Consider the following 14,022-nt stretch of genomic DNA (forward strand, 5'->3'; position numbering starts at 1 on the left):
ACATTGATGATGTAAGACATTAATAATGTAAGACATTGATGATGTAAGACATTGATGATGTAAGACTGATGATGTAAAACATGTGTAAGACATTGACGATGTAAGACATTGATGATGTAAGACATTGATGATGTAAGACATGAATAATGTAAGACATTGATGATGTAAGACATGAATAATGTAAGACATTGATGATGTAAGACATGAATAATGTAAGACATTGATGATGTAAGACATGAATAATGTAAGACATTGATGATGTAAGACATGTGTAAGACATTGACGATGTAAGAAATTGATGATGTAAGACATGAATAATGTAAGACATTGATGATGTAAGACATGAATAATGTAAGACATTGATGATGTAAGACATGAATAATGTAAGACATTGATGATGTAAGACAGATGTAAGAAATTGATGGTGTACGACATTGATGATGTAAGACTGATGATGTAAAACATATGTAAGACATTGATGATGTAAGACATTGATGATGCAAGACATTGATGATGCAAGACATTGATGATGCAAGACATTGAACCTGCAGGACTTGAGTGAGCATGGCCCTCAGCAGTCTGAGCTCCCATTCATGTCTTTCCTCCATACATTGACACATCCTGGCAATAGACATATAAGCAATCAAACCAAACATCTACCAGCTAGTCACTATAGATTCACAGAATCGTTTAAAAATCCAGGAAATCTCATCTAATTATATTTGTTATGTACACAGTTCACAGCAGGTATAAAAAGTGCAGTGAAATGCTTGTGTGCTAGCACCCTCAACATAACAGTACAATAATCAATATAATTATTGCACTGCAATCAGTCAAATAAAATAAAAAGAATAAACTCAGGGAAAGAGTGCACTGACTGATTAAGAAGATATGCTATTGGTGGAGAGAATCACCTGTTCTGATGAACATATTCTCCATCCCACACTGCAACATTGACAATGGTCTGCTTCAACTGCAAATACATTGTGAACAATCTTAGTGATCACCTAAATTCATGTGCTGTAGCATCGCTAAGAGTGTCACACAAGTGTCCAAAACGCACCTGTGACTGCAGCACCTGCAGAGCAAGATCCACCTCCTGGACAGCAGCTGTGACAGTCTCGCTGAACTGCATAGACACAAACACACAACACTCACTCAAAGGAATGCAGCTAATAACACTGGAGTGTCATGAAATGCAGACTTTCACTTAAATCCAGACGTGTATGAGCGTTTGGCTAATGACCTGGTCATGACATAAACAGAGCTCATCCACCTGGACGAATAGCATCACCAGCTTCCAGTCTGTGTCTAGATCAATGGCCTATTAGAGAGAAGTACAAGACACAGTCAGAGATGAAAACCAGTACAGGGAGGCTGTTAGGACAATGTGTTGGGTTATGTAGAAGGAGAGATACTAGAATACCTGGTTCCTCCTGAGGGTGAGGGACAGTTCCTTTGCCTGCTCTACAAGAGCTCTGCAAATGAATGAAACATGTCTGAAATACATTTTTTTCTTTCTTTCTTTCATGCTCCCACAGGGAGCTGAGTGTAGCTGTGGTTTACCTGTGCTGTGAGGATTCAGAATACAGATTTGTCTGACCAGGAAGACTCCTGGTCATTTCAGGGTTAAACATGGTCAGCAGCTCTGAAGTGACAGAGAGAGGGGAGGAAGTTGCTTGATTATTAGTGAAATCAACATTGTCATATGCACATTACATAGCACTTTAGTATGGGGTGAAAAAAGCACTATTAGAAATGGCTAACAGGTTTTTACTATCCACTAACTCTGACACACAGGTAGAGTTAGTTGGTTCCTTATACAATAAAATAAATGGATACACATGTCATCTGTTTGATCGCATTCATCTTTATTAATGTCCTTTTTCTATTGTGTGAGAGGTACAATAGTCTTTATCTCTTCCGTGTGAAATGCTTTCTGTGGAAATTGTTGGCAGCAAAGTTGCAATTTGGTGATTCTATCTTGGCTTATTGTTAGTGGTATCAGGGTTGGTCCTGATATCAGACCAATAACGATATCACACAGTAGTGGGAGGTTAACTTATATTAACCTCTTCTAAAACCAATTACTCTCAATGATACTAATTGATACTGCAGTAATCTACAATAACCTATTAGACAAGGAAGAGTGTTCAATAGTTACAGTAAGTTATATAAGAGCAGGCCTGACACTCCCATTATTACAAGTAGGTAACTGAATTGATTTAATTTCCCTCCAAATGTACCCTCTTTTCAATGCATTTATCATTTTCAAGCACAATCATATCTTCAAAAAGGGTTAAAAAGCCTAAATTATGTCTGGTCATAGATTATCTGGATGAAATTAAATAAACGTTCTACTTACAGTTGAAGTAGGAAGTTTACATACACTTAGGTTGGAGTCATTAAAACTTGTTTTTCAACCACTCCACAAATTTCTTGTTAACAAACTATAGTTTTTGGCAAGTCGGTTAGGACATCTACTTTGTGCATGACACAAGTAATTTTTCCAACAATTGTTTACAGATTATTTCACTTATAATTCACTGTATCACAATTCCAGTGGGTCAGAAGTTTACATACACTAAATTGACTGTGCCTTTGTAGCGGTATTTATTAGAGAGGGGTAAAGAAAGATTTTGTTCGGGCGCCAGGCAGGTATTAACCATGCCAAAAGGAAAATAGTAGAATAGAGAGTACCACTACCAGACCCACACACATCAGCAGAAGAGACTGCCTAGAGTGTAAACAGCTTGGAAAATTCCAGAAAATGATGTCATGGCTTTAGAAGCATCTGATAGGCTAATTGACATAATTTGAGTCCATTTGAGGTGTACCTGTGGATATATTTCAAGGCCTGCCTTCAAACTCAGTGCCTCTTTGCTTGACATCATGGGAAAATCAAAGAAAACCTTCCAAGTTGTAGACCTCCACAAGTCTGGTTCATCCTTGGGAGCATCCTTGGAGCAATTTTCAAATGCCTGAAGGTGCACGTTCATCTGTACAAACAATAGTACGCAAGTATAAACACCATGGGACCACGCAGCCGTCATACTGTTCAGGAAGGAAACTCAGTCTGTCTCCTAGAGATGAACGTACTCTGGTGCAAAAAGTGCAAATCAATCCCAGAACAACAGCAAAGGACCTTGTGAAGATGCTGGAGGAAACAAAAGCATCTATATCCACAGTAAAACGAGTCCTATATCGACATCATCTGAAAGGCCGTTCACCAAGGAAGAAGCCACTGCTTCAAAACCGCCATAAAAAAAGCCAGGCTACGGTTTGCAACTGCACATGGGGACAAAGATCATACTTTTTGGAGAAATGTCCTCTGGTCTGATGAAACAAAAATAAAACTGTTTGGCCATGATGACCATCGTTATGTTTGGAGGAAAAAGGGGGATGCTTGCAAGCCGTGAAGCAAGCGGGTGGCAGCATCATGTTGTGGGTGTGCTTTGCTGTAGGAGGGACTGGTGCGCTTCACAAAATAGATGGCATCATGAGGGTGGAAAATTATGTGGATATATTGAAGCAACATCTCAAGACATCAGTCAGGAAGTTAAAGCTTGGTCGCAAATGGGTCTTCCAAATGGACAATGACCCCAAGCATACTTCCAAAGTTGTGGAAAAATGGCTTAAGGACAACAAAGTCAAGGTATTGGAGTGGCCATCACAAAGCCCTGACCTCAATCCTATTGAAAATTTGTGGGCAGAACTAAAAAAGCGTGTGTGAAGAAGGAGGCCTACAAACCAGACTCAGTTACACCAGCTCTGTCAGGAGGAATGGGCCAAAATTCACCCAACTTGTTGTGGGAAGCTTGTGGAAGGCTACTCGAAATGTTTGACCCAAGTTAAACATTTTAAGGCAATGCTACCAAATACTAATTGAGTGTATGTAAACTTCTGACCCACTGGGAATGTGATGAAAGAAAGAAAATATGAAATAAATCATTCTCTCTACTATTCTCTCTACTTCCGCGACGCATATAAGGCCCTCCCCCGGCCTCCTTTCGGAAAAGCTGACCACAACTCCATTTTGTTGCTTCCAGCCAACAGACAAAAACTAAAACAAGAAGCTCACACGCTCAGGTCTGTTCAACGCTGGTCCGAACAATCTGATTCCACGCTTCAAGACTGCTTCGATCACGTGGATTAGGATATGTTCCGCATTGTGTCCAACAACAACATTGACGAATACGCTGATTCGGTGAGCGAGTTCATTAGAAAGTGCATCGGCGATGTCGTACCCACAGCAATGATTAAAACATTCCCAAACCAGAAACCGTGGATTGATGGCAGCATTCTCGCGAAACTGAAAGTGCAAACCACTGCTTTTAACCAGGGCAAGGTGACCGGAAACATGACCTAATATAAACAGTGTAGCTATTCCCTCCTCAAGGCAATCAAACAAGCTAAGCGTCAGTATAGAGACAAAGTAGAGTTGCAATTCAACGACTCAGACACAAGAGGTATGTGGCAGGGTCTACAGTCAATCACGGAATACAAAAAGAAAACTAGCCCGTCGCGGACCAGGATGTCTTGCTCCCAGAAAGACTAAATAACTTCTTTGCTCGCTTTGAGGACAATACAGTGCCACTGACACGGCCCGCTACCAAAACCTGCGGACTATCCTTCACTGCAGCCGACGTGAGTAAAACATTTAAACGTGTTAACCCTCGCAAGGCTGCAGGCCCAGACGGCATCCCCAGCCGCGTCCTCAGAGCATGCGCAGACCAGCTGGCTGGTGTGTTTACAGACATATTCAATCAATCCTTATCCCAGTCTGCTGTTCCCACATGCTTCAAGAGGACCACCACTGTTCCTCATCCCAAGAAAGCTAAGGTAACTGAGCTAAACGACTACCGCCCCATAGCACTCACTTCCGTAATCATGAAGTGCTTTGAGAGACTAGTCAAGGACCATATCACCTCCACCCTACCTGACACCCTAGACCCACTCCAATTTGCTTACCGCCCCAATAGGTCCACAGACGACGCAATCGCAACCACACTGCACACTGCCCTAACCCATCTGGACAAGAGGAAATCCTATGTGAGAATGCTGTTCATCGACTACAGCTCAGCATTTAACACCATAGTACCCTCCAAACTCGTCATCAAGCTCGAGACCCTGGATCTCGACCCCGCCCTGTGCAACTGGGTCCTGGACTTCCTGACGGGCCGACCCCAGGTGGTGAGGGTAGGAAACAACATCTCCACCCCACTGATCCTCAACACTGGGGCCCCACAAGGGTGCGTTCTGAGCCCTCTGCTGTACTCCCTGTTCACCCACGACTGCGTGGCCATACACGCCTCTAACTCAATCATCAAGTTTGCGGACGACACTACAGTGGTAGGCTTGATTACCAACAACGACGAGACGGCCTACAGGGAGGAGGTGAGGGCCCTCGGAGTGTGGTGTCAGGAAAATAACCTCACACTCAACGTCAACAAAACAAAGGAGATGATTGTGGACTTCAGGAAACAGCAGAGGGAGCACCCCCCTATCCACATCGACGGGACAGTAGTGGAGAGGGTAGTAAGTTTTAAGTTCCTCGGCGTACACATCACAGACAAACTGAATTGGTCCACCCACACAGACAGTGTGGTGAAGAAGGCACAACAGCGGCTTGTCACCAAAAACACTCACAAACTTCTACAGATGCACAATCAAGAGCATCCTGTCGGCTGTATCACCGCCTGGTACGGCAACTGCTCCACCCACAACCGTAAGGCTCTCCAGAGGGTAGTGAGGTCTGCACAACGCATCACCGGGGGCAAACTACCTGCCCTCCAGGACACCTACACCACTCGATGTCACAGGAAGGCCATACAGATCATCAAGGACAACAACCACCCAAGCCACTGCCTGTTCACCCCGCTATCATCCAGAAGGCGAGGTCAGTACAGGTGCATCAAAGCAGGGACCGAGAGACTGAAAAACAGCTTCTATCTCAAGGCCATCAGACTGTTAAACAGCCACCACTAACATTGAGTGGCTGCTGCCAACATACTGACTCAACTTCAGCTCACTTTAATAATGGAAATTGATGGAAATTGATGTCAAAAATTTATCACTAGCCACTTTAAACAATGCCACTTAATATAATGTTTACATACCCTACATTACTCATCTCATATGTATATGTATATACTGTACTCTATATCATCTACTGCATCTTGCCATCTTTATGTAATACATGTATCACTAGCCACTTTAAACTATGCCACTTTTATGTTTACATACCCTACATTACTCATCTCATATGTATATACTGTACTCGATACCATCTACTGCATCTTGCCTATGCCGCTCTGTACCATCACTCATTCATATATCCTTATGTACATATTCTTTATCCCCTTACACTTGTGTCTATAAGGTAGTAGTTTTGGAATTGTTAGCTAGATTACTTGTTGGTTATTACTGCATTGTCCGAACCAGAAGCACAAGCATTTCGCTACACTTGCATTAACATCTGCTAACCATGTGTATGTGACAAATAAAATTTGATTTGATTTGATTATTCTGACATTTTACATTCTTAAAATAAAATGGTGATCCTAACTGACCTTAGACAGGGAATTTTTACTAGGATTAAATGTCAGGTATTGTGAAAAACTGAGTTTATATGTATTTGGCTAAAGGTGTATGTAAACTTCTGACTTCAGCTGATGAGGGTCAGATTGCAAAGGGAGGAAATTTGGCATGGGATGGAGGAGGATCTGTCAGCAGACCAACATGTCTTATCAACTAATCATATCTCTTATCAAACAATCTTATCAACCAATCAAAGTGTGTTTTATTGAGATTTTATTTGACTGAGACTGTAATTTTAGTGCTTAAGGTCACAGGAAATTGACAACGTGGTAGGATGCTTTAGAATTTGTCAGCTATTTTTGTGTGTGTACTTGTGTGCGTGTCCATACACGCCTCTAACTCAATCATCAAGTTTGCGGACGACACTACAGTGGTAGGCTTGATTACCAACAACGACGAGACGGCCTACAGGGAGGAGGTGAGGGCCCTCGGAGTGTGGTGTCAGGAAAATAACCTCACACTCAACGTCAACAAAACAAAGGAGATGATTGTGGACTTCAGGAAACAGCAGAGGGAGCACCCCCCTATCCACATCGACGGGACAGTAGTGGAGAGGGTAGTAAGTTTTAAGTTCCTCGGCGTACACATCACAGACAAACTGAATTGGTCCACCCACACAGACAGTGTGGTGAAGAAGGCACAACAGCGGCTTGTCACCAAAAACACTCACAAACTTCTACAGATGCACAATCAAGAGCATCCTGTCGGCTGTATCACCGCCTGGTACGGCAACTGCTCCACCCACAACCGTAAGGCTCTCCAGAGGGTAGTGAGGTCTGCACAACGCATCACCGGGGGCAAACTACCTGCCCTCCAGGACACCTACACCACTCGATGTCACAGGAAGGCCATACAGATCATCAAGGACAACAACCACCCAAGCCACTGCCTGTTCACCCCGCTATCATCCAGAAGGCGAGGTCAGTACAGGTGCATCAAAGCAGGGACCGAGAGACTGAAAAACAGCTTCTATCTCAAGGCCATCAGACTGTTAAACAGCCACCACTAACATTGAGTGGCTGCTGCCAACATACTGACTCAACTTCAGCTCACTTTAATAATGGAAATTGATGGAAATTGATGTCAAAAATTTATCACTAGCCACTTTAAACAATGCCACTTAATATAATGTTTACATACCCTACATTACTCATCTCATATGTATATGTATATACTGTACTCTATATCATCTACTGCATCTTGCCATCTTTATGTAATACATGTATCACTAGCCACTTTAAACTATGCCACTTTTATGTTTACATACCCTACATTACTCATCTCATATGTATATACTGTACTCGATACCATCTACTGCATCTTGCCTATGCCGCTCTGTACCATCACTCATTCATATATCCTTATGTACATATTCTTTATCCCCTTACACTTGTGTCTATAAGGTAGTAGTTTTGGAATTGTTAGCTAGATTACTTGTTGGTTATTACTGCATTGTCCGAACCAGAAGCACAAGCATTTCGCTACACTTGCATTAACATCTGCTAACCATGTGTATGTGACAAATAAAATTTGATTTGATTTGATTATTCTGACATTTTACATTCTTAAAATAAAATGGTGATCCTAACTGACCTTAGACAGGGAATTTTTACTAGGATTAAATGTCAGGTATTGTGAAAAACTGAGTTTATATGTATTTGGCTAAAGGTGTATGTAAACTTCTGACTTCAGCTGATGAGGGTCAGATTGCAAAGGGAGGAAATTTGGCATGGGATGGAGGAGGATCTGTCAGCAGACCAACATGTCTTATCAACTAATCATATCTCTTATCAAACAATCTTATCAACCAATCAAAGTGTGTTTTATTGAGATTTTATTTGACTGAGACTGTAATTTTAGTGCTTAAGGTCACAGGAAATTGACAACGTGGTAGGATGCTTTAGAATTTGTCAGCTATTTTTGTGTGTGTACTTGTGTGCGTGTCTGTGTCTGTCTGCCTGTCTGTCTGTGTTAATAGCCTGCGTTTGTTGTCTTCTGGTTCAGATAACTGATTTGATACATCAAGGATCCCCTCAAACCCCCCAAGCAGGCTTACCATGAAGTCTCAATAACACTCTGGACAGCTCACTGCTTCAGGGAGAAAGAAAAACAGAAGTCTGGAAAACCTTTCTGTGTTCACATTGAATCATCCCTAGTGACACCTGGTTTTAGTTTTTATTTAACCTTTATTTAACTAGGCAAGACAGTTAAGAACAAATTCTTATTTACAATGACAGCCTACCCCGGCCAAACCCGGACGACACTGGGCCAGTTGTACGCCGCGCTAAGGGACTCCAAATCACAGCCGGATGTGATATAACCTGGATTCGAACCAGGGACTGTAGTGACGCTTCTTGCACTGAGATGCAGTGCCTTAGACCGCTGCACAACTTGGGGGCCCTGGTAGTGTCCCCTTATCTATCAAGGTTAAAGAAATGTATGTGTTGCTTACCTTTGTGTGTGGGGCAGTCCAATGGCCGAGATCACAGCCACATCTGAGGGTCTGACACTGTGAGCTGGAGAGAATGGAGTGAAATTAGGAGACCGCTAAAGACCGCATTGGTTGATCGTTCAGAACAGCCAACTCAACTCAAAAAGGACTAAAGAGACTGAAGATAGATCTCGTATTCTAGGTGTCCAGATATAGAGCTGAATGAACCCAGACAGATCATGCCGGCTACAAGACCAGACCATATGGCTCTTAGATCTGTTAAGATGTACTTTACATCCTCAGCAGTCAAGCCAATGTATATCACTAATGACTGATTGTTAGTGAACACTCACCTGAGGACGGAAGGGTCTCGGAGAGAGAGGTGTGGGTGCAAGGCATTGCAGAGGCTGGGAATAACAGAGGAGATTTTACAGGTCACATACTATTGAGAAGGGTTCAACAATTATGAAAACTTGGGGGACCAAATAAAGTCACCTGTGGGAGCGAATTTGGCCCGAGGGCGACTTTATTTGGTCTCCCAAGTTTTATGAGCAAAATGTTTTAATAATTTTTGTTGTTGGACATAAAAGACTGGAAAATCACCATAAAATCTGCTCAAAGTGATTAAAATAAGTATTCCCACACTTAAATAGAAAGACGTGATCGTATCCCAATGTCATCAAAGTTTGAAATTATTCTGTTTTTTTCCAATACTATATCCGTTTTTGGATTCTAGCGGTCAATTTGCAGTGTACAAATTATTTATAACTATGTTTTTTCCCCTCTACCATCCGCTCAAGGAAAAATCGGCACACGGCTGAATGTAATTGGGGACCCCTGCTTTAGAGATGAATAAAGTATCTATTTCTTCTCTCTCTATGTTATAAATACTGACACAATGCATTCACGAATATGAGTTTAACACTGTAGTTTTTCAAAAATTTGCCCGATGAGTGTTATCTTCTTAGAAAAGAGAAACAGTTTTTAACAGAACACATTCAACAGGAATCCTCCCCTATGATGTTGTCATTCAGTAGAAACAAGAGAGTTCATTGCCCCCTATGATGTTGCCATACAGTAGAAACAAGAGAGTTCATTGCCCCCTATGATGTTGCCATACAGTAGAAACAAGAGAGTTCATTGCCCCCTATGATGTTGCCATACAGAAGAATCAATGTGAACCTACGTAGTCAGAATTACCCCTTAAAAACATTGAAGGGCCTAGTCAGAACTAGTGAGCACATTTCTGAGGTGAGGCAAAAACAACATTCTTCTTGCACAGCCAGAATCCAAACATGAAGTATACAATTCTTGTCTCACCCCTGAAAGCCTGGTTTTAATTGACAAGGTCCCTAAGATGTTACTTTATGACAATAATCACTGCAAGAATACAACTTGACTCTACTTGCAAATGTTCTTCAATATCATTCCTGCAAACCTAAGACAAAAATACACTGATATTCTTCACTTTACCCAGTTACTTTTATATATAAAATGTTCAGATCATTTGAATAGGCTATAGAAGTGTATAGAAACCTGTTGCCGTGGGGAACCCCAGCAAAGCTATAACCAGTAATGGAAGCATCCTTTGTCTGCCAAAGTTTGTCCTCATATAGCCAGCCACCAGTTGTCTTCTGTCTGTCTGTCTTTCTGTTTGACTGTCTGTCTGTTTGTCTAACAGCTCCGTTGTCTTGGCGTATTGTCCATTACCGTCTTGCTTCCCTCTACCTTGATGTTTGATGTGATTTACAGATATACCTGTCCATGGTAAAGCACACACATCATGTATATGCATAGTGGGAGGGGTTGGGCTCACATTCAAGGGAATGGATGGAAGAAAATGAAAGCACGGACGAGAGAGAGAGAGAGAGAGAGAGAGAGAGAGAGAGAGAGAGAGAGAGAGAGAGGGAGAGAAAAGATGGGGGTTGCTTTTATGTTTCAAATGTAATCGCTGCACAACGTTTCATAAAACTGACTGAAAATCATTGTTAACAACATATCATGCCATGTGACGAGCAAATATTGGGGGTTAGGCTAAATATATAAGTGGGGTGAGTAACTTATTGGTATTGTGACAAAGTGTGTTTTGTGACATAATGTATCACCTAGAAAAGTTGAGCTGGCACAGCACCAGCAGAGGGATGGAATTTGTAAGAGTTGAAGCTCAATTCAAATAATTCTGCATTTCGATATTTATACACTAGCTCTTTTCCCTATGGTCAAATAAAATCACATGCTTGGAATACATACTGGTAAACAACTACAACAGTAACTACTACCAGTTAGACTCCCCTCACAGGTATGCTTCCAGTTCTCACAAAAATAAATATGTGTACTCGGGCAGTAGTTAGAAAACAAAGACAATACGTAACTGTTGGTGTGCCCCACTTTTACATGAACAATTTCCAATGTCGTATTATTATTTTTTACTTCAGAGCATCCTATTTGTATTTATCCATCTATTCTACACCTTTAACTGCTTTGACAATGGTTTTATACAATAGATGCAAATCACAATCACAATCTTGTATTATGCAATCTCTTCAGGAAAAGCTTCCTTGGTAAAAGATTTCTAGTGATTGCTAGTGATATAACTAACAGAGATATGTGAAATACGTGATATCCCTGACTTCCTGCTACAAGGACAGGGAGCTTAACCTATAATGACTACCTGTTACAAAACATACTGTATTTCAAACTGTATGAAAATAAATCTGTAAATAAGAATTTGTATTAATTATGAGTGCAGGCGTTGAATGGCTGGCTGATGAAATAGCTACACCACATGACCAAAAGTATGTGGACACCTGCTCATCGAACATCTCATTCCAAAATAATGGGCATTAATATGGAGTTGGTCCCCCCTTTGCTGCTATAACAGCCTCCACTCTTCTGGGATGGCTTTCCACTAGATGTAGGAACATTGCTGCGGGGACTTGCTTCCATTCAGCCACAAGAACATTAGTGAGGTCAGGCACTGATGTTGGGCGATTAGGCCTGGCTTGCAGTCGGCATTCCAATTCATCCCAAAGGTGTTCGTTGTGGTTCAGGTCAGAGCTCTGTGCAGGCCAGTCAAGTTCTTCCACCACGAACTCGACAAACCCTTTCTGTATGGATCTCACTTTGTGCATGGGGGAATTGTCATGCTGAAACAGGAAAGGGCCTTCCCCAAACTGTTGCCACAAAGTTGGAAGCACAGAATCCTCTAGAATGTCATTGCATGCTGTAGCGTTAAGATTTCCATTCACTGGAACTAATGTGCCTAGCCCGAACCATGAAAAACAGCCCCAGACCATTATTCCACCTCCACCAAACATTACAGTTGGCACTATGCATTCGAGCAGGTAGCGACAAACCCGGATTCATCCATTCACTCCAGAAAACAGGCTTCCACTCCACTTCCACTTTTTATGGAGATTGTATGGCTGGAATAGCCGGATTCACTAATTTGAAGGGGTGTCCACATACTTTTGTATATATAGTGTATCGTGCAAGAGCAATGTAAAGAGCATGGTTTCATGGTTTCATCATAAATGGGTAATACGAATGGGCAACCATTTGATGGTGATATGAATATGCGCACATTTAATTTCTTTATAGATTGTCCTAAGGGCACATCTCTTGGCCAGCCATATGTGCTTCATAACAGTGACAGTGTGTTGTTAAATTGCTTGATAATTTATCTTCATGATCAGTCTCTATTGATTACAGAGGTGATGGACTGCCAGAAGGAAAGGTGAGGGAGATATGTTATACTTGATTACAATATGTTTATAACCTGTTATCCGTTTCTTCTATCAAAAATGATTAACAGATTACTGAACTGAAATGTATGAAATTGCTTGACTGGACTGTACAATCATGCACCACAACAACAAGATCCAGTCCATTATTTTTCTTGATTCACCGTACTGTAAATGTAATGTAGATCTGAAATCTACATCAACAAGTAAATGGTTCCAATCATTTTTCTAACATTAATTTCCCTATAGGGGATTTTAGAAACACTTAAAATAAGGGCTGTTTCGCATAGGCTTACCCTAGTGTGACGTTTTGATAACCATGTAAATCTCTCTAGGGCAAGGTGACTTTAATCAATATATTTTACTATATTTACCCCCCCCCCCGCCCAGTAATTAAATAATTATTAGCTGCTAATGTGGCTATCATAAATTACTACAAATGCCATGATGATCTGGACGAGACTGCTGAATCGAGGCAAAGGTAAGAATCTCTGGATTAACTATCTAATGTTAGCTAAATTTAGTAATAAATAAATTGGCATAATTTCTTGTGCAAGTTTTAAATTTACACAATACCTATTAGCAAACGTGTCAGCTAGAGATGACTTGCAGGAGCTTGTAGGGATTTGTAGTCTTGTATGGTGTATACTTTGATGCTAATAAGCATTTTCGAATCAGAGAGTCAATGGAGCCGAATATATTGATTAAAGTCACCTTGTCTGAGAGAGATTTACAAGGTTATCAAAACGTCACACTAGAGTAAGCCTACATGGAACCCAGCCCCTATTTTAAGTGTTTCTGAAATTCTCTATGGGAAAAATGATTGGTGGAAAAACGATTGGAACCATTTCCCTGTTGATCGCTAGGATTTCTGGGTATTATGACACCTCCACTGGGGGGCTCTATTGACAGACATAAGATGGCCAGGACATGTGAACACCTGGATGTGTCTTTCTGTGCCTTATTGTTCTGTGGCAGTAATAATACTATCAATCTGAGACATGATTGCTGCAGTGGCCTGGACTCAAGTGCCCCAATTCACATAAAACCTTACCATATAGAATGCTGATTTCAGATCAGTTTGAACTATATCAGCACTCCTAATCTGAGACACTTGACACAATGATCACTATCTCACTTCAATCCTGATAACTGCAGAGTACTTACACAATACTTTATCTATCTCCCAAGGACACACAATTCTCATGACACTGTCCTCTCAAGCTATCATCTTCAATAGGAGCCCAG

The 14,022-nt window shown here is 41.3% G+C and overlaps 1 protein-coding gene across 2 annotated transcripts in view; it reads right to left on the reverse strand.

The window, feature by feature from the left end:
- The window catches only part of LOC110522516 (phospholipase B1, membrane-associated), a 42,975-nt gene extending 32,102 nt beyond the window's left edge, over positions 1 to 10,873 (reverse strand). Inside the window, exons 1-10 of one of the 2 annotated variants that reach the window (XM_021600962.3) lie at positions 10,568 to 10,873; positions 9,385 to 9,438; positions 9,053 to 9,116; positions 8,657 to 8,688; positions 1,567 to 1,648; positions 1,427 to 1,478; positions 1,247 to 1,324; positions 1,064 to 1,129; positions 915 to 973; positions 546 to 621 (exon numbers count right to left, since the gene is read on the reverse strand). In XM_021600962.3, the coding sequence (XP_021456637.2) occupies positions 546 to 621; positions 915 to 973; positions 1,064 to 1,129; positions 1,247 to 1,324; positions 1,427 to 1,478; positions 1,567 to 1,648; positions 8,657 to 8,688; positions 9,053 to 9,116; positions 9,385 to 9,438; positions 10,568 to 10,826 (822 nt within the window). In that variant the 5' untranslated portion in view covers positions 10,827 to 10,873. Of the gene's footprint in view, positions 1 to 545; positions 622 to 914; positions 974 to 1,063; positions 1,130 to 1,246; positions 1,325 to 1,426; positions 1,479 to 1,566; positions 1,649 to 8,656; positions 8,692 to 9,052; positions 9,117 to 9,384; positions 9,439 to 10,567 lie in introns of both variants that reach the window. The other variant, XM_021600961.3, reaches the window with a different exon arrangement.
- Between the last annotated feature and the right edge of the window lie 3,149 nt (positions 10,874 to 14,022).

The sequence above is a fragment of the Oncorhynchus mykiss genome, chromosome 4 (genome assembly GCF_057628025.1).
Source record: "Oncorhynchus mykiss isolate SJ-2025 chromosome 4, ASM5762802v1, whole genome shotgun sequence".
In the NCBI taxonomy this organism is placed as follows: Eukaryota; Metazoa; Chordata; class Actinopteri; order Salmoniformes; family Salmonidae; genus Oncorhynchus; species Oncorhynchus mykiss.